At 39.9% G+C, this 25,777-nt stretch overlaps 1 protein-coding gene and 1 long non-coding RNA gene across 3 annotated transcripts in view; one reads left to right on the top strand and one right to left on the bottom strand.

The window, feature by feature from the left end:
• LOC148876339 (protein MICRORCHIDIA 2-like) overlaps window positions 1-25,777 on the top strand; it is an 86,523-nt gene that overhangs the window by 51,199 nt on the left and 9,547 nt on the right. For both annotated transcript variants that reach the window (XM_088966642.1, XM_088966641.1), the window contains 7 exons: window positions 5,426-5,527; window positions 5,623-5,772; window positions 16,901-16,996; window positions 17,075-17,126; window positions 17,208-17,319; window positions 17,727-18,027; window positions 18,431-18,519. In XM_088966642.1, the coding sequence (XP_088822768.1) occupies window positions 5,426-5,527; window positions 5,623-5,772; window positions 16,901-16,996; window positions 17,075-17,126; window positions 17,208-17,319; window positions 17,727-18,027; window positions 18,431-18,519 (902 nt within the window). The remainder of the gene's footprint in view (window positions 1-5,425; window positions 5,528-5,622; window positions 5,773-16,900; window positions 16,997-17,074; window positions 17,127-17,207; window positions 17,320-17,726; window positions 18,028-18,430; window positions 18,520-25,777) is intronic.
• Window positions 19,690-21,611, bottom strand: LOC148876340 (uncharacterized). Its single transcript, XR_016105839.1, has 2 exons — window positions 21,250-21,611; window positions 19,690-20,015 (listed from the first exon to the last, which is right to left on the bottom strand). It is a non-coding gene; the product is annotated as an uncharacterized LOC148876340 (long non-coding RNA).

The following is a 25,777-nucleotide window of genomic DNA, read 5'->3' as shown; positions in this document are numbered from 1 at the left end:
GCTCCCGGTGACGTGAAGAAGACTGCTTTTCGCACCCACCATGGCCACTTCGAATTTTTAGTCATGCCATTCGGACTCTCCAATGCCCCATCTACATTTCAGTCACTAATGAACGAGGTATTCCAGCCCCATCTGCGCAAATTTGTTTTTGTTTTCTTTGATGATATCCTCGTTTACAACAATTCATGGGTAGAGCATGTCCACCATCTGAGGACCGTTTTCGAGCTCCTACGCCAACACAAATTATCCCTGAAATGGTCCAAGTTCTCCTTCGGGGAGCGACAGGTTCTTTATCTCGGCCACGTCATCCATGGGCAGGGTGTGACAGTTGATAGTTCCAAGATTCATGCTATAAATGAATGGCCCAAACCTCAATTAGCCAAGGCCTTACGCGGGTTCCTCGGTTTAACGGGTTACTACCGCAAATTTGTACAGAACTATGGAGTGTTGGCAGCCCCGTTAACCAACCTGTTGAAGAAAAATTCCTTCCAGTGGGACGACGCAGCAGATGAAGCTTTCCTGGCATTGAGAAAAGTTCTGTCTTCCACCCCTGTCTTGCAATTACCTAATTTCGCCCTCGAATTTACAGTCGAGTGCGATGCTTCCGGAGTGGGTATTGGGGCCGTACTACAGTAGCAAGGGCACTCGATTGCTTTCTTCAGCCGCAGATTGGTCGACCAGCACCTGAAGCTTCTAGCCTATGAGCGCGAACTAATTGGCCTAGCCCGAGCCGTCCAGCACTGGAGGCCATATTTGTGGGGGTGGTCGTTCGTCGTCAAAACTGATCATTACAGCCTCAAATACCTGTTAGAGCAGCGTCTCACCACTTCCCCTCAACAGCATTGGGTTAGCAAACTGCTTGGGTTTGACTTCCAGGTGGAATATAAGGCGGGATCCTCAAATCACGCATCTGATGCCTTGTCTAGGCGAGATGAAGACGCGATGGTTCTGTGTAGCATTTCCCAACCTCGGATCTCTCTGTTTGACGACATTAAGAAGGCATCACCACAATCCCCGGAATGGTCGCTCTTGCTACAGAAGATCCAGTTCGGCACCGCCGACCCCAATTGGTCACTTCAAGACGAGTTGGTACTGTACAAGGGACGAGTCCATCTTCTACCAGATTGCCCGTTGATCCCCACCATCATCACCAGCATCCATAACTCCACCCATGAGGGCATTCAAAAAACACTACACCACGTCTGGACTGATTTCCATTGGCGAGGTATGAAGACTTCTATTCGAGATTTTGTCCAGAATTGCTCCACATGCCAACAGCACAATCGGGAAAACCTACACCCGGCAGGCCTCCTTCAGCCCCTTTCCATCCTGACACAGATATGGGCCAACATCTCCATGGACTTCATTGAGGGACTACCCAAGGTAGGTGCCAAATCAGTTCTCTTTGTGGTAGTCGACCCTTCTCTAAATACGCCCACTTCATTCCTCTATCACACCCGTATGGTGCCACTTTGGTTGCCCTCGCCTTCTTTACACATGTCTTTCGCTTACATGGGTTACCAGAATCCATAGTCAGCGATAGAGACCCGGTTTTCACTACTGCCTTCTGGAAAGAGTTATTTCGGCTACAAGGCACCACCCTGGCCTACTCATCAGCTTACCGGCCACAAACCGACGGCCAGACGGAAGTGGTTAACTGCATAATTGAGATGTATCTCAGCTGTTTCGTAGGCGATAAACCACGATGGTGGGTGGATTGGCTCCCTTGGGCCGAGTACTGCTACAACACAGCCTACCATTCTTCCCTCGGCATGACTCCCTTTTGCGTCGTTTATGGCAGGGATCCTCCCCGCTTGCTGTCCTACGAGCCGGGTTCTACTCGTTTGGAAGCAATTGATCACTCCTTACAAGAACGCGACACCCTCCTAGCCGACGTCCGCCTTCGCTTACAGCAGGCCCAACTCCGCATGAAGCTCCACTATGACAAGCACCACCGGGAACTGTCATTCGATCCAAGACAATTTGTTTGGTTGAAACTCCAGCCCTACTGGCAACGCTCCTTGCGCCACAAGGCTGCCCCGAAGCTGGCCCCTAAGTTCTATGGGCCCTACAAGGTTCTACGACGGATTGGCAGTGTGGCTTACCAACTGGAATTGCCTGAGACCAGCCGGATTCATGATGTCTTCCACATCTCCTTGCTGAAGCCATTTACGGGTGTTCCCCCGGACCAAGTTCCCTCCCTGCCACCCTTGAAAGATGGCAAGCTGGTCCCCCAACCTAAAGCTGTCACCCGCTCTCGTTTCAATCGTGGAATCCTTGAAGTCTTGGTGGAATGGTGTAATTTACCATCAACAGAAGCCACATGGATCCCATTGGAAAAGTTCCAAGCCACATATCCAGAGTTCGAGCTTGAGGACAAGCTCGTAGTCCAGGAGGGGAGTAATGTTATGGACGCCTTCCTCGGGAAGACGTACCATCGCCACCGGCAGCAACAGGCACCTGATTCACCACCAGCAGCAGTAGTGATTCAGTGATGCTCATCCTACCCAGTTGAATCTGACCAAGACCACCCAAATGCAATGACCTTCCCAGCCTCAACTTGGGGCTTCTTGGCTGCTATCAGATTCCTTCTTGAGAACAGTTTCAACATCTTTTGTTTCTGGATGTGAAAAGGAATAAACCAGCATTCAATCTTCTTACATCAATAAGACCCCCATCACACCACTCTGTTTTTTCCCAACCCAAAACATCAAGTTCTTCCTGATCAGAATTGATAAACCTAACCACTAGACATGACTCTAGCCATTTCAATCTTTCCTTCAATCTGTCAACCTCCTTTACAACAACTCCAACCAACACCATTGCAAGTTCTGCACAACCTAAGACGATTCAACAGCAGAGCATAGTTATCAAGGTGACGCCTTAGGTGAAGGTGTTCTTGGAGGGTCACCTTATCCAAACGCCTTAGGTGATAAAGTGTTTGTCCAAAGAAATGCTGCTGAAAGAAGGTCTTGATCTGCCAGATTGGAGGTGCTGTTTTTTCAATATACAAGTAGAACCTTCCGGGCATCTCTTCCTTCATTGCAAGTTTAGTTCTGCAGTTTGGTCACACTTCTTCAAATTCCTGAATCTAAGCTGGTGCATGTTGGCCTCAGTTAGAGCTCTTCTAGAGCTGTGGCATATTCAGGAGCTGTCGAAGAAGGAAAGTTATGCTGGACTTTCATCCCTCCGGCAGTGCTATGGGCTGTGTGGTCAGAAAGGAACAATAGGACTTTTGAGAAAAAAATCTGCTACTGAAGCCAAGGTCATTAACTTGGCAATAGAGATTTTGAGAAGTTGGATGCCTATACGTACTGTTTTTAGAGATAGTATATTTGATTATACTTTTTTGAGGATGGCTATTTTTTGAGGTCCTTCATTTTGTACAGATTCTCATTGTACACAGGACCTTATATTAATACAAGCATACTTTACCTTTTTCAAAAAAAAAAATGTAAGACACCATTCAATATTTTTATGTTTTTAATAGTAGTACAGTAGATACTATTAGACTAAATTATTCGTATTGTGGGTTTATAGTATAAATAATATTATTCTTATACTATTTTTTATTATTTTCTTATTTATTTGGGTTTAATCAACACATAAGTCTTGAACCCTTTAGGACTTCAAAAACAATCAATAGGACTTCTTGTTTTTCTTTCCTTATGCTTTGTATCTTTTCTTTCCTTCAGTATTTTTCTTCTCATAAATATGGGGTTGATACTTATTTCATGAGAATTATGGTAATTATTGTTAAAGATCACTACTTATTACTATGAACAAGGTTTAAAATGTCGATGTCGATGGAAATGTCGCTTACCAAAATATAGGACATATGTCGGAAATGTCAGAAATGCCGAGGGGAAATATTGTAAAAATTAGACATTGTGGAAATATTATGAAATATGTGGAAATATGCAATGATATTTTGTAAAATGGTAAAAGAAGCATTAATACATATTTCTAGACTATTATCTTATTCCCAACCATTATATAAAGCTAAGAAACTAAGATCAATAAAAAATTAGTAAATGAGGATCTACTGATTTATTATGCATTTTGATGTTTTTACATGGTTATCTGATATTTTCTTTTCTTATTTTTAATTCTGATTTATTATAAATTCTAATATATTTATTTCACACTAGTAAATAGAAATACATTTATTCTGACTATAATACATTATTTTTTACTATAAATTTAATAAACTGATTCTCCTTTTTGTAGTATTAAGATTATGATAAGTTCTGATTTCTTATAAAACTTAATGAATTTATTATGATTTTTAATACTAAACTTATAATAAATTTTGATTTAGTATAAAATTTAATAAATTTATTCTGATTTTTTATATTAAATGTAGAATATGATTTATTATAAAACTTAATAAACATTTTCTGATTTTAATAAATATTTTAAAAAATACTAACTAGTTAATATTTTATTACTTGAAAAATATTTTATGTTTTATATTATAAAGTAATTAATTTATTCTTTTGTTTTTATATTTTGTTAATTCTTTTTTATAAATATTTTATTTGAAATATAAATAGAAATTATTAATGGAATACTTTATATTAATATACTGTATTATAATAATATAATATACTAATATATTATATTATTGATGTACATTAGTCGACATAATAGAAAAACTGTATTTTTTTTTGTTATTTGGACTGATTTTGTCGACATTTCCGAAATATAGGAAATGTCAACCGAAATAATGTAATTTTTATATTACCATTCATTTTCATGTCGGCGAGCCTTGACATTGACATATGTCAGCCGACATTAGCTTCGCAACATTTGAAACCATGACTATGAAACCTAAGGATCTACCCTAGGCTTTATATATATATATATATATATATATATATTTGTTTTTTTTTATTTTAAAAAACTCATTGCTGGCAACCGCCTAGGTGACAAGGCACTCCCTATTGCCTAGCTTCATCTTGCAGAGGTTTAAGTTAAAAGGTTTAACTGGAATCTATGCAGTTAGAGGCCTCCATTCTATCAGAATCTTCCTTTCTTGCATTGAAGATGCAGAGGTTTAAAGTTAAAAGGTCTAAGTGGGGAGTATGATGTCTTATTTAGCAATAAGAATATGTTTTGGGAAGTACTTTGGTAGAGAATGGCCACTTTGTGCAAAAATGCCAAATGTTAGGACTGTATCCTGTTCAGTCTACCCCTTCCAAGACCTCAGATGTTTGGGATGAACATTGGGCAATGGCTTTCTTTAGTATTTTTTAGGGCTCAGTTGTAAAGTACTCTTGGGGAGAGATGTAATTTCTATGCTGTCTTGAAGGTTTTGTTTACTTGTACATATTTATTTACATAATTAATAAATTTAATATTTACTTATAAAAAATCTTAGCAATCTATTTTGGTGTTCTTTTCCAACACCTCTTGTTTGCAGGATATTCGTTTGAGGGATGAAACTGACCACGGGAGACCTTCTAGATCACGAAACAAATTAATTGAATCCCATATTTCTTATCGAATTCGTTATTCATTAAGGGTGAGCTTTTGTTCTAATGATTTATGTGCACTTTCTTCACTGACTATGCATTTATTTATCTAATTAACGCTAATATATAATTCTCTTCTGTTCAGGCATATATTTCCATTCTATATCTCAGGAAGTTTACAAATTTTCATATTTCCTTAAGGGGTAAACCAGTTGAGCAAATTAATATTGCTGACGAATTGAAGTTTCGGAAGGTCGTAACATACAGGCCACAACTTGGGATGACATCGAAAGAGGTGAGATGCTAGTGATATAAAAACTCCTCATGTTCCTTATCAGCTATGAAATTCACTACACAAGAAAATTTCCATTAGGTTCCTCACAGATTCTTGGTCTGCATATATCAATGGTCCATTGAAAAATCCTGTATCAAAGCATGTCCTGTTCCATCATATTTTCTTGGATTCTGAAAAATTAGCACTGATTAAGTCATTAAGATAAACCAAGTAGTAATTAATTACAGGGGGCCATTGCAAGTAAAAGGTCATTACCGAATGTTGGTCCCACCTATATGGTGTCTTGGGAGGAGTGGACTGGATAGAGACCTAACCTTTGGTGTTTCTTTCCCTGCACAATTGGCCTCTCTCAGGCTCAGACTTGCATGCTCATGTTTGTTAACCTGAGATGTTACCATTACACCACCAGGGCCATTGCTTGGCGAGTTCAAGTCTCAGACTGGCAAAAAATGCCAAAAGTTAGGTTGATATCCAATCTACCCCACTACATTCAAAACCCTAGATAGCTGCATCCATTATTTGGTAATGACCCAAACTAATAGTTTGGAAAAACTAACAAATGTAGAAACAAATCCAAATGTATCTATTGGAATTATTTCACTTCTGATGCAATTTATTATTAGTAGAAGGCTGTTCCAGGTGAATATGACTGAATGTGCAGCAACTATACCCTGAAAAAAGAGGTCATGAACTTAATCTTGATCAGGACAAGACAGATTTGGGTTACCATGGTTTTGGTGCTTAAGTACCTGTTTTGGATTACAATTTGAACCATTGGAAAAATGTTTTGTTATCTTCAATTTTAGAAATACAATTTGCTTGATAATTAGAAGTTAAGCGTATTTTATTTGATAATGATATAGATGACATCAGTGAGAAATGAACTCCACTTAGTGAGTAAAAGCTGCGTCAAGCTGACCCAGCCACCCTTGATTCTCTTGTCCTAAAATTTATGTAGGAGTAGAGTATAAATACAATTTAGCCCGTTTGACCCTTTCCTTGTCAATGAATCAGCCAACTTGTTTGCAGATCTTCCCAATTGAACAAGGCATTCATCCCATGGTCTACAGATCTCACTTCCTAGTGATTGATGAAACACCCATGGGCTGTCACGTCTGTAGTTGTCAAGCCACTAAAGCTAAACTAGATGACAAGGGAGCTCCTAGGGATTATATGATTCTTTTGTAAAGAAACTTGTTTTTTTAGCTTGTTCCCCCCACCCCCAAGCTAGCTTCCCTAGTTAAAATGGAAAATATCAAAGACTGAAAATTATCTAAAATGTACATCAAAAGTGGTATAAAAAAAATGCTATGAAAAAGAATGTTATGAAGCCCTTAGTAGTTTGTTAATACAAAGGGGGAGAAACAAGTTAACTGCAGAAATATACCTGTTGAATAAGCTAGTCTTACTTTAGTTTAGTGATGCAAGTTCACATATGTAATTTTACATTGTTTTATTATTTGAATGGTCGCCCTAATATAATTATCAAAAAGGCTGGCACTGCCAGCTGAGGTTTTTCTCTCCAAAACCATTTTTTCTCTTTTCTCTCTTCTCCCTTCTCTTCTCCCTCCTCTTCTCTCACTATTCTGAGATCCTGCTGCATGTTTACCAAGAAAACATGGTATCAGAGCGACAGATCAAGTCTTAGGAGCAGTGCGATCAGTCCTTTCTTTCTCCTGCTGCTTTCTTTGTCCATTGGTGATCGAATCAAAGAAAAGGGACTTCTGGTTGACGTGAGGAGGCTTGCTGTGTGATTCTTCCTCTCCCCTCTTGGTCGTGGGCCCAGAAAACACCAAGGGGAGGGAAGCCGAATGCTGTGAAAGGTTTTTTTATTTATTCTTTTCTCCTCAACTTTGTGGATCAAATTGATCCTTCTGCACCTAGGTGAGTGGGTTGTGTGGGTCTAATGACTGGTGGCTGTTGTGAGAGTGTTTCCTCTCAGCCTACGTGGATCGAGTGATCCTTCTTGTGCCCTGAAAGGTGGGCTGTTCAGGTCTGCATGTTCTGTAACTGCTGTGACAACAGTTTTTCTTTCCTTAGTTCCTATTGAAATTTCAGTGGTTGTGTGAAAAATTGATGAATTATTGTTTGGAGGGACTGGTCAGACCTGATTTTTGATAAGTTTTGTACATCTGAACTGGTTCAGTAGGGTTGTAATATGAGAACAAGTGATGTTGTGTGATCAGATTTGATTATGCTGTGTGAGAACAAGAATTTTTTTTGTGCCTAGAACTGTGTCTTGACTAAGGTTTTAAATTTTTTGACTGAACTGTGAGTCTGAACTGAACTGAGAACTAGTTCTTTGGCTCAATTGTGACTGAAATGAAATGAAGTACCATGTCTTCTGAGGATTCTGGTATGTCTGATGTGACCTCTCGTCAGAGTGGAATGAGTGGAGGCTTTGACATGAGTTTTCCCATGGATGTGGTTCCCTTTGATGGTCTCAATTCCCTTTGATAGGTGGGACCAGGAAAACAGCATGGTGATGTCATGGCTGTTACTGTCCATGCTGCCACAAGTGAGAAAGACCTTCATGTGGGCAGAAACAACTCATGAGATATGGTAGCAGGCTAAATCTACATATTCACAACAAGGACATTATGCCAATATATATCAATTGTAGGCTGCCCTCAACTTGTAAGTAGGGGGAGAGTAGTCTCTCCGTTTACTATTTAGACTTGATCTTCTAGTCTATGTTCTGACAATGATCTAGTTCTTTTTTTTTTTTTTTTAATTTTCAAAAATGAACTAGATCATTATTAGAACATAGAGTAGAAATGTGATACAGATGCTAAAGCATACAAGTCTCTGGTTTCCTAGCAACGGGTGTTTCCTTTCCTCTTAGGGCTGAATTCCACATATGAATCTATCAGGGTTTAGATATTGGGGAGTCCCATCGGTGCAAGAAGTGTATGCTCTAGTACAATCAGAAGAAAGCATACAGAATGTGATGAATAATTCTGAGGGGGAGCAGATTGTATTAGTAGCTAAAGGGAGTGTTGCTATGGGAGGTGGTAATTCCTTCAAGAAGTGTGGCTTCCAGAAGAAAGTTGATGACAAGGATAAACTATGGTGCACACATTGTCAGAAATCTAGACATATTCAGGATACATGTTGGGAACTTCATGGGAAGCCAAAGTAAGGTCCAAAAAATTGGCCCGTATCGTATCGGGAGCACCCCGATACGCCCCTACAGAGGGTGTATCGGGGTTTTGACCGGTTTAGGGGGTGGAGGAACCTTAAATTGGTCCCCTGAACTGGATTTGAAAAAAAAGTAAAAAAAAGTACCGATACTACCCGATATGCCCCTATCGGCATATTAGGCGTATTGATATTTAGAACCTTGAGCCAAAGTGGGCCCAAGAGCTGAGTAAAAAATCAAACCAGAATAAGAAGCCGGGAAAACAAGGTCAAAGGAAGTTTAATGCGACAAACTTAGCCTCTTAGGAGCCTTAATCATCTACCATTATAGCTGGTCAAGGAACCAACTCCCAGGGAAGATATCATTAATTCTTTTTGTGACCATTTGGAGCTATATGGGAGGGCAATCCGCCAGATGGATTTTGTTTCTCCCCCATCGACTTCCTTTGCTTCTGCCACAACTTTCCATTTGTCCTCACATCCCTCAGACTCTCCTTGGATAATAGATTTTGGAGCCTCGAACGGTCGAACCATGTGATGGGTAAGTCCAATTGTTTTCAATCTTATCATCTATTATCTAGTCGGGACAAGGTGATGCTTGCTGATGGTTCTTTCTCCACCATAGCTGGTCAAGGAACCATCTCCCTTCGTCTTGGACTCACCCTTTCTGATGTTCTACATGTTCCAAAATAACCTATAAACTTGTTCTCTGTTAGTAGTATAACAAATTTATTAAACTGCTTAGTAACCTTTTGAAGGGATGAGTGATCCATCGTATGGACGCCCAAATCTTGCAGAATAAAGGGGCGAATTTCAAAAATTTTTCTCTCTCTTCAACTGGGAATCGCATTCCCTATTTAGAAAATCATATTTTCAATGATCAATCTTGAACCATAAATTGAATCAGATTTGAACCAAAAGGAGTAGGAGAGGATTATACCTGATACGGAGAAATAATATCTCCCAACGAAGGTGTTCACGCCCAAGGAAGGATCCAAAAACTGCTCCCACTGAAGATGGCGCAGTGTAGGATGGAGCAGAATCAACAGTAATCTTCTCCAAGAATTCTGTCCTTTGCAAGGAACAACAGGATGGCACGTGAGCACAGCTTCCTATCAATTCTTTCTCAAAGAACTGATGTCAAGATCGAATCTTGACTTCTCCCACAATTGGAGATCGAACTGGATGTCTGGCGGTTGCAGGAAGGAGGCGGCAAGAAAGATCTTTGCAGGGATTGCAGAAATCTTTCTTCTATAATTTCAGCTCTGAAGAGGATGTGAGTATTTCTCTACTAAAGGCTGCCGCCCCCTCCTTATTTGTAATCCCAAAGGATCAACTCCTAATCCAATTAGGAGTTGCTGATCCAAATCTTATTTGGATCAAAACATCTCTTTAGGTGATAAGGATAAACCCTTATCTTATTTGCAGATTGGATCAACCTTCTCCTAATCTTATTAGGAGGTTTCCAGATCCAAATCATATTTAGATCTGGACTCTCTGAGTGGATAGGGTCAAGGCCCTATCCTATCTGCTGATCCATCTCTTATTTCGCCCATATTTAACTTATTAAATAAGTCTAGTTCGAAATGGGCTCTAGACCCATTAAGCTTATGTGCTCACTTAACCTTCCTAACTGCTGCCCAGTTGGGCTTCCTTGAATGGCGTGGGACCCAAGCATTGATTTACACATCAACCACATGGGTTCAGCCCAGCCTTTGTCACAAGGCCTGGCCGAATACACTGCTATGGATAGTGCACCCCCTGAAACCCATCAAATGGGCTCTATGGGCCCAGCACTTACCCTAAGTGGTCCCTGGGCCAAGCCACCTTGTAACACCTAGGGATTGTGGGCAGATGCAAGATTAGCCCATCAGGTATTACCCTCAATGGTCTTACACTTAACCTCTCAGCCCATAATGATCAAACACTGCCTGACAAGGGAGGACCTCTCCCTCGGCTGCAAGGAACAGTGTTGCACTCTCTGCTTATATGGATCCCGGGAATTAAAACCTTTTTGCAAACATTTTAGAAACCATAATATATATACTTTTATATCTCATAAAATATACTTTGCAAAACAAATGTCAACGATTGAAATCGGTTGCCGACAGTCTTGGTTTCCATCAGTGAGAGTGCATCCCCGATCATTACCTTTGTCTGACAAAGGGGCTGATCCTGTCACTATGATCACCCACTCAGATGAATTCTCAGACTGCCCCAACATACCTAGGTTTTGACCCCCGCTAAGGATCTCACTGATTGGTACATCAAAGACATCCCAATCCGACACTTAGTGTAGTATCAAAATCGAGTCTAGAGGTCGGGTGTAACTTTCTAGTTTTGCCCATCAATCTCCAAGGTCTAGGGCAATACTGGAAATTTGGTCCAGTTCATAGATTCAATTAATCCTACACTGTATGTGCCTAGGGTCTCACCCTGGCGGCTAAGACAGGCCACCCCAACCGACTTGGTGGCACAACAGTGTCAACCTTATCAGGATAGATCTCCCCAGACCGACCCACTGGCTATGAACATTCTAAACTAACACGAGTCTCATTAAGTGTCCAATTTAAGGGTATTACACAGAAACATACCAAGGGAACATAAAGTACATCATTCTGATTGAAGCTAAGGGCATACATAACTGTCCAACACTTTTTTCCCTTCCTCTTGTGTGATGGATTTGGCCCCGTGGAAGATGATTGGTACAGGTCGTATGGTGGATGGTCTTTACATGTTAGAGAATAAAGCTAGTCTTGTGGCTATTGGGTCTAAGAGTTTTCCTAGTAAGAGTCAAGTCTATTTATGGCATAGTCGTTTGGGTCATTTATCTTTTGAATCATTGAAAGTTTTGTTACCTGATTTATTTAAGTCGGTGTCACTGTTGGATTTGACATGTCAAACTTATCTTTTGAATCATTGAAAGTTTTGTTTATTCTGATGTTTGGGGCCCTGTTACTTTAACATTTGAGTCTGGCTATAAGTATTTCATTATGGTTATTGATGACTACTCTTGATATACATGGGTGTATCCTATGCAGTCTAGAGATGAAGTACCCAAAATCATTAAAGACTTCCAACGCTTGATATTCACTCAGTTTCAAACGGAGATCTAAATTTTCCGATTGGACAATGCCAAAGAGTACTTTCATAGCGATCTCACGGAGTTTTTTGATTCGTGTGAATCTATACATCACAGCTTTTGTGCTAGAACCCCCCAACAAAATGGTGTTGCCGAAAGAAAAAACCACCACCTCCTTGAAGTTGCTTGTGGGTTACTCATACACATGAATGTTCCTAAACACTTTTGGTTGGATGTTGTATTGCATGCTGCCTATCTTATCAACCGTATGCCATCTCGCTTGTTAGGGTACAAGGCCCCCCCATCAGCTCCTATTTCCCAAGGCTTCCCTCTTCTCTATCCCTATCCGTATGTTTGATTGTCGTTGTATTGTCCGAGACCTATCTCCTACTCGTGGAAAATTTGATCCTCATACCATTCCCTGTGTATTCTTGGGTTACCCTTCTTCTCAAAAGGGTTATCGATGTTTTGACCTTGTTTCCAAGAAATACTATGTGTCTATAGATGTGTCTTTCTTTGAGAGTGACCCTTTTTTCTTTGTTTCTCCTCAGGGGGAGAGTAAGGTAGAGGAGAAACGAGTTCAGGTTCTTCCCCCTCTTCTTGATCCTCCTTTGTTCTGTGTTTTTTCTCGTATCCGCAAGGGCTAGCTAAATTCAAGAGTAGTGGAGCAACTTGAAACTATACCACCAACATCATTAGATTCACTAGGGACAGATCCTATCCAACTAGGTACTCTCATTCCTATTGATGTTTCTGATCCTCTTGCTATTGATACTTCATCTGTTAATGACCTAGACATCCTTATTGCAAAAAGGAAGGGAGTTAGGACTTGTACCACCACACATCCTATTTCGCATTTTGTTTCCTATGAGAACATGTCACCCTCTTTTCATGCTTTCCTTTCTTCCATCGACATTGTCCCTATCCCTAATGTGGCAGAATCTCTCTTAGTACCTAAATGGACAAATGCAATGAAAGAAGAGATAAATGCCTTACATAAAAATGGTACGTTGGAGTTAGTGGATCTTCTTGAGGGTAAGGAACCAATAGGGTGCAGGTGGGTGTTCACAATGAAGCACAAGGCTGATGGCACATTAGAACGGTACAAGGCCAGGTTGGTGGCAAAAGGGTTTACCTAGGTATATGGAATAAATTATGTAGAGGCTTTTGCTCCAATAGCTAAGATGAACTCCATTAGAGTTCTTTTCTCTCTTGTTTCAAATCTTGATTGGGATCTTCATCAGCTAGACATTAAAAATGCCTTCTTGAATGGAGATTTTGAGGAAGAGGAGTACATGGTACAACCTCCTGGCTTTAGTGCCCAAGGCAAAGAGCAGAAAGTGTGCAGGTTAAAGAAGTCCTTATATTGTCTAAAAACAATCACCAAGAGCTTGGTTTAGCAAGTTTCATCTGGCTATGCAACAAATTGGCTACAAACAGTGTCAGACTGACCATATACTATTTGTGAAAAAGGGGGAAGGAAAGATTGCAGCCTTGATAGTGTATGTTGATGGTATAGTGATCACATGTGACTGGAAAGCTGAAATTCAGAGGCCAAAGGATCTCTTAGCCACTCAATTTGAGGTGAAGGGTCTAGGTTCCTTACGGTATTTCCTTGGAATTGAAGTGGCCCGCTCACAAAAGGAGATCTTCATTTCTCAAAGGAAATACATCCTAGATTTGTTATAGGATTCAGGAAAATTAGGGGTTAAGCCAGCTGACTCTCCCATTGATCTAAATCACAGACTGGGTGACTGTTGTGGTGAGGTTATCAAGGATGTAAAGCAATTCCAGAGACTTTTGGGAAGGCTCCTATATTTGTCTCTGACCCGACCAGACATTGCTTATGCCGTAGGTGTTCTTAGTTAGTTCATGCATGCTCCTAAGACCACACACTTAGAGGCAGCCGAGAGAATCCTCAAATATCTAACGAAGTTTCCAAGAGCTGGTTTGCTATTCCAAAAGAACGGGCGTTTGGAGATTTAAGTGTATACAAATGCTGATTGGGTTGGATCAGTTGATGGTAGAAAGTCCACTAGTGGATATTGTTCTTTTGTGAGAGGAAACCTAGTCACATGGAGAAGCAAGAAACAAAGTGTGGTGGCTAGGTCTAGTGCTGAAGCTGAGTATAGAGCAATGTCCCATGGAGTGGCTGAAGCCATGTGGATAAAGAATTTGTTGAGTGAACTGGGTTTTCTAGTTGATAGCCCCATGTCCTTATATTGTGATAACAAGGCTGCCATAAGCATTGCAGCCAGCCCAGTTCTTCATGATAACTAAACATATTGAGGTTGACAAACACTTTATCAGAGAGAAAATTGTTAATGGGGAAGTGTGCACCCCATATGTTAGTTCTAAGGAGCAACTTGCATATATATTTACAAAGGGCTTACATCACTTGTGGCACAATGACTTATGTGACAAGTTGGACATGATTGATATCTATGTCCCAACTTGAGGGGGGTGTTGAATAAGCTAGTCTTACTTTAGTTTAGTGCCACAAGGGCACATATGTAATTTTACATTATTTTATTAATTCAATAGTCGCCCTAATATAAATATCATAAAGGTTGGCAACACCGAGTTTTTTCTCTCCAAAACCTTTTTTCTCTTTCCTCTCTTCGTTCTTCTTTCTTCTCCCTCCTCTTCTCTCACTATTCTGAGATCCTGCTGCGTGTTTACCAAGAAAACAATACCCATCAATTATGGAGTGGTTGTTGGTGCATCCTGAATTTAAAAATATGAAAAAGAGAAGATTTCATTATTAGATCTTTGTAGTAAGGGTGATTAAACATTTGGGGTTGTTGTTTTATCTATTTCACTCTAACCTTTGATTTAGCAGAAAGAAAAAAAAAATCAAATTTTAACCTTTGTTTTTTTTATCATAGCTTCTGTAATTTCTTTTTCTAATAATGAAACTTCTCTTAATTATCAAAAAAATACAAGGGGGGAGAGATGCGAACCCTAGCGTGATTCAGAGTGGTGAATAAATTATCTTTGATTTTGTTTTGAAGACGTAGCTCCTCAACAAAGTCTTCTTGCAGAGTCCCGCAAAGGGCCTGCACCGTGTGATGAATCAAGAGGTGATCTTGCAGTTCTTCCCAGCGCTGGTGGGGGGAAGTATAACTGCTATTGGGGGAAAGCAAACAAGGCAAGGGAGCCCTTGTTGCATTGAATATGATAGAGATTTTGAGATCTGTGTGTTTCTGTGTCTGTGTCTGTGTTAAGAAGGATTAAGAACTAGGGCACGGTCAAGTTATTTGGAATATTGGCTACACATATAATGGGGCACCTAGACTCAACTAAAATTCCCAAATTAAAGATGTTTTTGGGTGGAAGTTTACCAACTGTTCAGCTTAGTTGCACATGACAACTATATTCCATATTCCATATTAAGTACTTGTGCCCCTTTTGGATATTCCATATTAAGTACTTTGTCAGGAAAAGACCAACTATATAAATGCTTCAACCAAGGATGGACCTGATTTCCTTAGATGCATCTAGATCCATCCTTATGACTTGGGCAAGAGCAATTTAGTAAAACCTAATTTTTTGAACTTTCCTTGAAGTTCCTCCCAAAAGATCTCATCCTTTGCATCTAGCGTGATAATAATATCTTTTAGCTCTTGCGCAAGGAAGGTTTCTGTAATATTTCTACTTGATAAGGATCTATAAAAAATGGGTTCCAAGTAATAGCCCTACCCCAAGATATACAGAACTAGGAGATATTTCTTCCTACTTGGCTTGAAACCTTGTATTGCCTTCTGCACAAATAACAGAGCTTGTCAACTTTACTCCAATCATCCTCCTAAGTTAAGTGGAATCATCTTATATTTTCAATTCTTTTTATTGAGTATGCTTATTCTGAACTTTCATAATCCCTTCCAAATAGTCAACTCCATATGTGATAATTTGGAGGTAACAAGTCTAAGGCTTGCCTTTTCGTAGATTCACTATATTTGAATGCTAGAAGGGGGCTTTGTTCATGGTGCCCACTCAGGCAGATGGAGGAAATAGCATAGTTAATGGAACACAATACTAATAAGCAGTTCTTTTTGGGGTCAAGCCCTAATCATAAGAATTTACTTGGTGGCAATTTGTTTATCTTTATTTTTGTAGACATTAAAGTTTTCATGGACTTTAAATGGGCCTTGTCTTTACAAATCCATTAGCATAAGAGGGGGAGCCCATGTGGGACTCACCTTGAATTCAAATTTAAATTTAAGTTCAAATCTCAAACCTAGTGATTTATGGAAATAAATCCAACCAAAGCCCATCTTATATCCTATGGATGAAAGTTTTGTCATTGTAGATGACTTGTTCAAGGATGCCTCTATAGATGACTTGACTAGAGGTTGGAGTATAGTAGTGGGGTTTTCTGCTTCATCTTCCACCATACAAGCAGTTTGGTCCCCTCCTTTGCAATGTATTGTGAAACTAAACTTTGATGGCAGCTCTGTTGGGAACACTGGACCCTCTGGAATTGGGGGTGTGTTTAGAGATGCAGGAGGAAGAGTCCTGGCTATGTATTCTGATCCAATAGGATTGGAGGACTCGCTTAGAGTAGAAGTAATGGCCCTCCTCCAAGGACTCAGATTGGCTAAGCAATCGGGCTTTCAACAACTAGAAGTGGAGAGAGAGTCAGAGTTAGTAGTAAGATGGTTGCAAACATGCAATTTCTCTTGCAATATCCTTCATAAGTCAGAATTATCTTGAACCTTTTATGGCCTGGATTTTTTTTTTTGTGTGTGTGTGTTGGTGATGGTTGTGGTTGTATGGTGGATGGAAAAATGTTTATTATGAAGATATGTTTTCTCATCCTGCCAATAGATTCTTTTGCTATTCATCTGAATGGTTATCCTGATCTGCATTTGATCTTATTTCCTATACTTGTGTGGATTAAAGACAGTTTCTGTAGAAACAACGATTGGATTTGTAAAAGAGGCTCCTTTTCTTCCAGTTTCTGGGTTCAATATTTACCACAAATGTCGCCTTATCAGGGTATGTTTCAAACTTTTGCTTTACCACTGAAGTAAATAGCTAATACTAATGTCTGATAATATGTTTTCATTGCTTCAGCCCTTCTGGAAAGTTGTTGACGAATATTCTTCTCGAGGGAATGGCGTAGTTGGTATTTATTCACTCCTGTCAATCTTTGTCAAGTAATTATGAGGAGTTTAGATTATTTATTTCATTATCTTATAAATTGCAGGGATTCTTGAAGCAAATTTTATTGAACCAGCACATGACAAGCAAGATTTTGAAAGGTCGTCTTTGTTTTTTCGACTTGAAATGAAGCTCAAACAAATGATGCTTGAATACTGGTTAGTTTGCTCTTTAAAGTCACTTTTGGTATGTCTGCGAGCTTTCCTACTTACAGTTGACATGAAGTTTTTTTTTTGTGGTAGATTTTGTATTTAGTTATTTCCTCAACTCTTACTTCTATACTAGATGTGGTACAACCAGTTATCTCATTAATAGATTAGTCCTTCTAAACGAGCTGGTTTTTAGTCTGGACTGTTTAACTTCTAAGGACACATTTCAATTCCCGCCTTGGTGTTATGTTTATTTCTCAACTGATTGGCTTCTTTTATTGTTCTCTAAAGAAGCAGAGGATTTGTATAGATGGAAATAACTTCAATTAGTAGCACTTTAACTTCTATTCCAGCAATCTGTTAACTAGTCATGTGATATCTTCCTGACTGGTTGGAATTTGTTCTGGGCAATGCAGGAAAGACCATGCTCATTTGATAGGTTTGCAGACTCCAGGTGTCAGGTCAAGTAGGAATGAATGTTCCACTGAGCAGCCTCCCGTTGCACTTGCAGCCAATTTACAGAGGGAACTGCCTACTGATCAACATGGCAGTGGCCTGTCAGCTAATTTGGAAAATGAAATGCATTTAAACCAACCTGTCATTGGCCTTGCTGCTAACTTGAGGCTGGAGTTGAGAAATGCACAACCTGGAAATGATGTCACTTCTTGTTTTCAGACAGAATCTCCAACTGCTGAGCATATTACTGGCCTAACATCTGTGAGTTATATTAAATCCCTTGTTTGTAATGGGTCTTCAAAGAGCATTATTACAGAGACAGTTTGGGAAGGTCTAATGCATGCAAGTACAATGAGCACAGTAGACCTAATAGGAAGAAATGGATACTTTTGGAGTTCTTTCTCTCTTTTTTTATTTCTTTTTTAGTTTGTCAAACTCGAATAAATACACATATATTGGGTTTACATCAATGTATGGGAATGCATGCATGTATGGCATGAATATCTGCATCTCCATTTTGTACTAATTGTTTTTCCCCTTTCAATTTTGTTCTAGCTTGTTACATACAATAGTTTGAGCACATTAATGTTATATAAACTATGAACCTGTGATTGATGGTAAATCATCCAGACATCCACATTAGTCATGTTTTATGCTTGTGCAGGACTCATCTAAAAAATTGGCTTCTGCTGATAATTTAGGATCTACATTAGTAGATCGGATATGTGAAGAGAACATACAATTATTTATGAGGTATGTAATATAAGTTTGATCCATCTAGCTGGATACAGTTGCGTTGCAAATTCTCAATTATGGGCATCTAGCACTAGTAATTTATAATGTTGGTTCCAGGGTATGTTCCAATACCTCAAGAATAGAGAAATTATAGAAAGTTGGAAAATTTGTGAAGTTATTTGAAAAATTCTTGGCTTTGAAATATGGCTCTATTAGTTGACATGCTTTATAACGACCCTATTGTGTAATCCACATGTTTTTACACAAACTAACTATATAGGCTGGATATATTTGGACGTGATGCAAACATTATTTTCACACTCTATTATGAGCTGCTTGAATTTCATTTAGATGGATATCTAAACTGTTAATCTTCTGGCTAATGGGCTCAGTAATAGCTGGGGATTTTACTTCATTTTGGTGTCTTTTTGTACCCTTTTCTCTATGGATTGATTGTCCTTTTTTCTTTTGCTGATTTCACCATGTCCTGCTAGGAAGTATCAGCATTTGCATCTTTCTTCTATTCTTCTTATTAATAATTACATTATTGATAAAAAAAAGAACTGTAGTTTTATTGTTTTGAAGCTATAGTTGCAAGTGCTATAATATGCTACTTTCCACAAATATTTTGTTTTAATTTTGTTCTGTAAAAAGAGGAATACTGATTTCTCAGGTAATTGCTTGGTGCGATGGTAAAATCTTGGCTGACATGCATGAGAATGTGGGTTCAGGTCTGAGCGAGGCTACTTTGTGCAAAAAATGCCAAAAGTTAGGCCTTTATCCAGTCCACCCCTCCCATGACCCCAGATAGCCAGGACTGAAATTGGGCAATGGCCTTATATTTTGTGAAAAGAAGTAATAAATGGAGTGATGACAGACTATGAACTCTCTCCCCCCATTCTTCTGCCTAGTCGTCCATTCTGTCTTCCGCATACTCTATTTACCATGTTTCTTCACTAGGCCATGCCATATGGGTTGGAAATGTGTGTCACGACCCTTGGTATGAGGTGTCTGACTTGGCAAGCCCAAAAAAGTAGGATTTAGAGAATTGACATATATACAGCTATTTTATTAAGTTTTTTATATGTAATTATATACTTTTGCGAATGATATAAAATGTTTTCTGGTAATATTGTATATACAATTACAATATGGGAATATGGGATAAAATGTAGTGCTGCAAACCAGTTGAATTGAATTCAAATAAAGTATCTTATTTCAATAATATAAAATCCTATTTCTGGATCTGATTCCATCGATTCAATTAGCCACAGTGTTGAGTTTACTGCTCAACACATAGGCCACTTCGAGAGTGACCTAACCTCGTAAGAAGAATAAAGGAAAAGATATGGGGAGGCCGTTGGCTGACATGGCTTCCTTTTGTAGACAAATCTGATAGGTAGTTGTCTGTGCTTTATAGGATAGGCCGTTGGCTGAACCCCATTAGTCTGATCACCTGTATGGATTTGGGCTTTGCCTCTGCTGTTTGATGGGCTGAGTCCTAACACACTGATCTGTAAAATTTAGCAAATTATTAACAGAAGAAGAGAGAGACAAATTAATCTATACAAAGAAAAACAAAAAGGAAAGCATTCTTTTTCAATTCACTTCATCTGCAGAACAAGTAGTTAAAAATAATGATACGCTAATTCACAAAAACAAAACAAGTATAGTTTGCTTGTTCTTAGGGGGAAAAAAATCTAACAGAATTGAGAGCTTGCTTATCTTATTGAGACAACAAGAAAAAAATATGCTACAGAATATAAGGTAAGAAAACACAGCTACAAGGCCCGCGACACAGTGAAAGATCTGAGAAAAGGTGGAGTCTAGGCAGCAAGCAGGGAACTCATCAGATCACTAGCTGCAACGATTGGGAATCTTCGGCAATGAATTCTCAGACACTAGGAGGACTTTTACTGTCAGGGCTCTAGCCTTTTCTCAGGGTTTACTCGGCTTTGCAAGGGCCTTGCTACAGTGCTTGTTGGTGGATATTCTCTAATCCAGTTTTTTCCTGGTGCTGTTACTTATCTTGCACATATTCCTGCAAGTTACCAAAGAAAAAATGGAGGAAGGAAACTTTGTGAAGCTAGCTACTTGGAAAAGGCTTGTGAAGATCGAATCAAAGCAGTTCCTTCTCGAGAGTATTGAGATGAGCAGGATAACAGCACTCAAGATAAAGGAGATGAAAAGGGCAATGGTGTTTTTGGTTGGGGAAGCAGTCATAAGATGGTTCAAGGATTTCACAGACAAAGCCATTAAGGTGAGTTGGAAGCAAGAGTGCAAGGGGATACTAGAAGAAGGTGACAGAAGGTATGTTGCAGAGAGAAGACAGAATGGGAAGGGAAGATTCTTGACACTTGTGGAGTTTTTTGGAGATGGAAAAAAAAAAAAAACAAATGGTATGTATCCCAGAAGGTAGGTCGGCAGCCGGATGGAAAGAAATCTTATATCTGATGGAGGACTTCATCGGTCAGCAAAAGGAAGGGCAAGAACCCTGGAGAGCTACAGAGGGTTTAGAGGAAAGAGGTATAGGGACAGTTGATCTAGAGCAGAGGCATTGTGAGGAAGTGGAAGGCTTGATGGCAATAGGACAGGCTGCAAATGATGGCAGAGTATTCTCTTGTGCCTCAGAGAAAGATTGGGAGAAGAAATTCATTCTGACTGTTAATGCACCACCCAGAGATTGGAGGATAGTAGCTGAGGAGGCCTTAAAGGAGCTGAATATGAAAAGCGCCATTATTGTTACACCTTTTGAAGACTGTAAGGCCCTATTGGAAGTGGATGGGAAGGTGGTTGGGTTAGATGCAGTGTGCTTGAAGTTGAACTCTGGAAAAGTTACTATTTCCAGGTGGTCTCCTGAGTCGAATTCCAAGAACTTTAGTGTGGAAGACAGAGTGCCGGTGCGGCTGCTAGGTCTACCCTTTCACTTATGGAAGTCAGAAGTGTTTTCCTCTATTGCCTCTCTTTGTATAGCCCGCTTAGATGGGTGTTTTGTGAGAGATCTGTGTTTGACAACTGTGTATCTGAGCAAATGTCTATCCTGAAAATATTCCCAGAATGGTGAAGATATGGTCACTTGGAGTTTTCTACCGTCTGGTTGGTTGAAGAAGAAGGATTACGTGCAACTCAGGGAATGGTTAATTCAAATTGGTCAGGAAAATTTACAAAAATGGGTGGGACAAGAGTAAGCAAAAGAAAAGAAAACAGAACTTGAGATAGAAAAGGAACAACCGACTGATGGAGAAGCTAGTGGTTAAGTCCTATGTACAGGTGCTGACAGGTGGTAGCCCTGGGCACAGCAGGCATTCATTAGGAAGGCAAGCAAAAAATCTTACAAGCGTGGGGGGACTGACTACAAACTCCGAAAAAGTAACGGCTAGTGGCAATTGGGTAATGGGTCATGTCGGCACCAGCAAAGAAGGTGCTCTTTTAAACGCCCAGGTTAATTGTGGTAGGATAAGTAATATTGACTTGGGCCTGTTGCCTGGCGTGGGCCCACTAGACCCAAAAGGTCTTGGATCAAATATAAACAAATTTTCAAAACAAGCAACTAATGGGCTGGGCCCGTTCTTAAGCCCAAAGGGTGGGACAGGTGAATTTAAAAGAAGTCACGTGCGAGACATTAAGGGGTAGATGATGGACGATTTGCGGGGTCTATCATTGTCCCCAGCTCGACCTTTGCGTCGGTCTAGAGACCAAGGGCGGGAAAATTCTCATCGTTGGGTGCCTAAGGTAGTTAACAGGGGTCTATCCCTAGATCATCGCAACCCAAGAAGCCAGAAGAAAAGCTCTGCTAGGCCTTTCTCAGATGAGGAAGGTGAATTTTCGATCAGTGAGGAGTGCGACTCAGATGACACTGAAACCTCAAGCTTGGGTAGTGTTTGTCTGGGAAGATCAGTAGATTTCCAAGAGAACGAAAGCTTTGACACTGAGAAAATCATTTTGGAAGAAGACGAGGAGGTCAGCCCTAAAAAATCTGTTCCATCTTTCTCTGAAGCCCCTACAGAGCTTGTAAGGGAAGAAGAACACCTGGTTGGTAGTGGCCTTGAATGCTGCCCTTGAGGTCACCTTCTTTTTCGGATGTGCAACAAGAACATGACATACAGGCGATGGTTTGTAGTCCTTCTCCTATGCAAGGCAAAGGAACTTCAGTTACAGGTACTTCGTTCAACCTGAAAGTTTCGGTTATGCCCCCCCAAGATTGCCATCCAACTCCCTGCCTGATGGAAATTGGTCTGGCTGGGTTGGTTGCCAAGGCAGGTGCTCAAAAGATAAGCAGCCATGTAGTGTCCTTATCTCCAGGTACGCATGTCAATAATTTTAAGGCTACTGATGAGTTTGTTGTGACTGTAACAGAGACAATCCAGCCCCAACCTTTAGATGAAAACGGACAAGAAGAGAGTGTGAGGGACGGGGAAATTAGAGTAGAAGAAGGGGAGGAGGAAGCCTTGGAGCACCAGGGAGAAAAGATTTGGGAATTAGTGTGTTGTTTCTTTGAGGACTTGCTCAAGAATGAAAAAACAGGGGAAGCATTTGAAAAGATATCGGACAAACAGGAAAATAGTCAGATGAAAAGGAACTTAATTGGGGAAATAAGAGAGCAGGGAGGGGAAGCCTTGGTGGAATTAGTTGGGGAGTTGGATCTCCAGGTTAAAGAGTTGAAGGACGTTAAAGTTTACTCCAAAAAGAAGGGTGAGAAGGATGCTCAAAGGAAGAGAAAGTTGACAGTGGTAGAAAGACTGAAATCTGATGTAGCAGAGGATCTAGAATTTAGTGCGAGGGAGGAAAGAAGGAAAGCCGAAAAGTAGGGGAAAAGGGTAAGGGGTGGTTTGGTATAAGCTGACATGAAGATAGTGAGTTGGAATGTTAAGGGGTTGGGCATTGCTAGGAAGAGGCGAGTAATAATGGATCTACTTAGAAAAGAGAACCTTGATATAGTGATGCTTCAGGAAATAAGTTGTGGATATGGATAGAAGATGGGCGAGAAGTGTGTGGGGCTCTAGAGATGTAGGATGGTCCTTTATTCCGTCACGGGGTGCTTCAGGGGGTGTGGTAACAATGTGGACTGAGATGGTGGTGCCACTGGAAGAGCTAATAGGTCGGTTCTCACTTTCCCTAAAATTCAAGAATGTGGACGATGGATTTATTTGGGTGTTGACGAATACCTGTGGACCCAATAGATATAGAGAAAGAGGAGAAATGTGGGAAGATCTTTTTGATGTTAGGGGTTTTTGGAGTGGACCTTGGTGTTTAGGGGGAGACTTTAATGTCGCCAGATTCACTAGTGAGACAAATAATACCAATCAGAGAGTCTCACCTAGTATGAGGAAGTTTAATGATTTCATAGAGGAGTGTGAGCTAAAGGAATTTCCTACTTCGCAGAGTTTGTTCACCTGGTCCAATTTACAAATCCCCTGTAGTTGCTCAAAGCTGGACAGATTTATTTTCACACTAGATTGGGAAGAGAATTGGAATGGGTTGATGACAAAAGCATTACTACGAGTTACTTCCGACCATTGCCCGATTAGTATTAGAACCAAAGACTTTTTGAGTGGCCCAAAACCTTTTAGGTTTGAGAACATGTGGCTTACACTCTCTAACTTTGTTTATAAGATAGAGGAATGGTAGGGAACTGAAGTGCAAGGCATATAATGGAAAGGCATAAAGTTCCATAGGAAGTTACAAAGGCTTAAATGTGAAATCAAAGAGTGGAATAGAGATCATTTTGGTAGAATAGAGGAGAGAAAACTAGTGGTAACTTCTCAAATCGAACATTTGGATGCTAAGGAAAGTCAAGCTTCATTAATTGAGGAGGATAAGTCTCTGAGATGGTCATTGAAAAAAGAATTGGAAGAAATTTTGTTGAGGGAAGAAATCAGTTGGAGGCAAAAATCAAGATAGTTGTGGGTCAAAGAGGGGGATGGGAATATTAAAATTTTCCATGCACTTGCTAATGGAAGAAGAAGAAGAAAAAAAATGTGGAGAAATTAGAAGTAAATGGAGAAACCTTGGTCAATCAAGAAGAGATTGCTAATTGTTTTGTGGCTCATTTCAAATCAGTTTATAAAAGACAAGAGGGTGTGGGTGTTACTCTGGAAGGACTAGATTGACCAAGACTGAGTCCAGATTTGGCAAGAGTGTTAGAAAGGGATTTTGAGTTAGAGATAAGAGGAGCTGTATTTTCAATGGGTAGATCTAAAGCTCCAGGACCGAACAGTTTCACTATGGCTTTTTATCAGGATTGTTGGAAGATAATTAAAGAGGACCTTTGGGCAGTCTTTGAGGATTTGCTAGGGAACATTTTATTAGTTCGGGAATAAATTCAACATTCTTAGCCTTGAACCCAAAGAAGGGAGGTGCGAATCAGCTGAGAGATTTCAGACCAATTAGCCTGGTAACAAGCATATATAAAATCTTGGCCAAAGTGTTGTCTTTAAGATTAAAGCTAGTCCTTCCTGATTTGATAAAGCTATTCGCAAGGGGCGTTCATTAAAGGTAGATAGATCACTGGTCAAATTTTGATAGCTAATGAATGTGTGGTGGACTTTAAGAAAAGAAAAAAAGAAAGGTTTTGTGTGTAAATTAGACTTGGAGAAAGCTTATGATATGGTTGATTGGTCCTTCCTCTTGGACACTTTGAAAATTTTTGGGTTTGAAGAGAGATGGTGTGGATGGATAAAAGGATGTCTAAAGACTTGTCATTGTTCAGTCCTAGTTAATGGAGTGGTCAGAGACTTTTTCCCAACAACTAGAGGTTTGAGGCAAGGGGATCCCCTTTATCCTTTCCTATTTACCTTGGTTGCTGAGGTGCTTAGTAGGGTTCAAGAGCTGATAGCATGGCACTTTTTAATGGATGGAGGGTTGAGAGAGAGAGCATGGTTGTCACACATTTGCAGTTTATTGATGATACAATTATTTTCTATGAGAGTGTTCATCCTCAGAAGGCAAGTATTTTGAAGCAAGTGATTAAATTGTTTGAATTTGTCTCCAAGTTAAAGATCAATTTTGAAAAGACTTGTGTAGTGGGATTGAACTTGGGAGAGTAAGAGATGGATAGGGTTACAATAGCCATAGGTTGCCCTACTACTAGGTGGCCCTTGAAATATCTAGGTTTGCCATTAGGAGCCAACCCACAAGAAGAAAGTTTTTGGAACCCAATTCTTGAAAGATGTGCAAAGAAACTGTCAAATTGGAAGAGGAACTATGTGTCTCTAGGGGGTTGTATTACTTTGGTTAATACCTTAGCGAGCCTTCTAGTTTTTGTCCTCTTAGTATT

Source organism: Nelumbo lutea, chromosome 1 (assembly GCF_056320005.1).
Source record: "Nelumbo lutea isolate HS-2025 chromosome 1, American lotus-T2T, whole genome shotgun sequence".
NCBI classification, from domain to species: domain Eukaryota; kingdom Viridiplantae; phylum Streptophyta; class Magnoliopsida; order Proteales; family Nelumbonaceae; genus Nelumbo; species Nelumbo lutea.
This window is presented reverse-complemented; position numbering and strand designations above follow the sequence as displayed.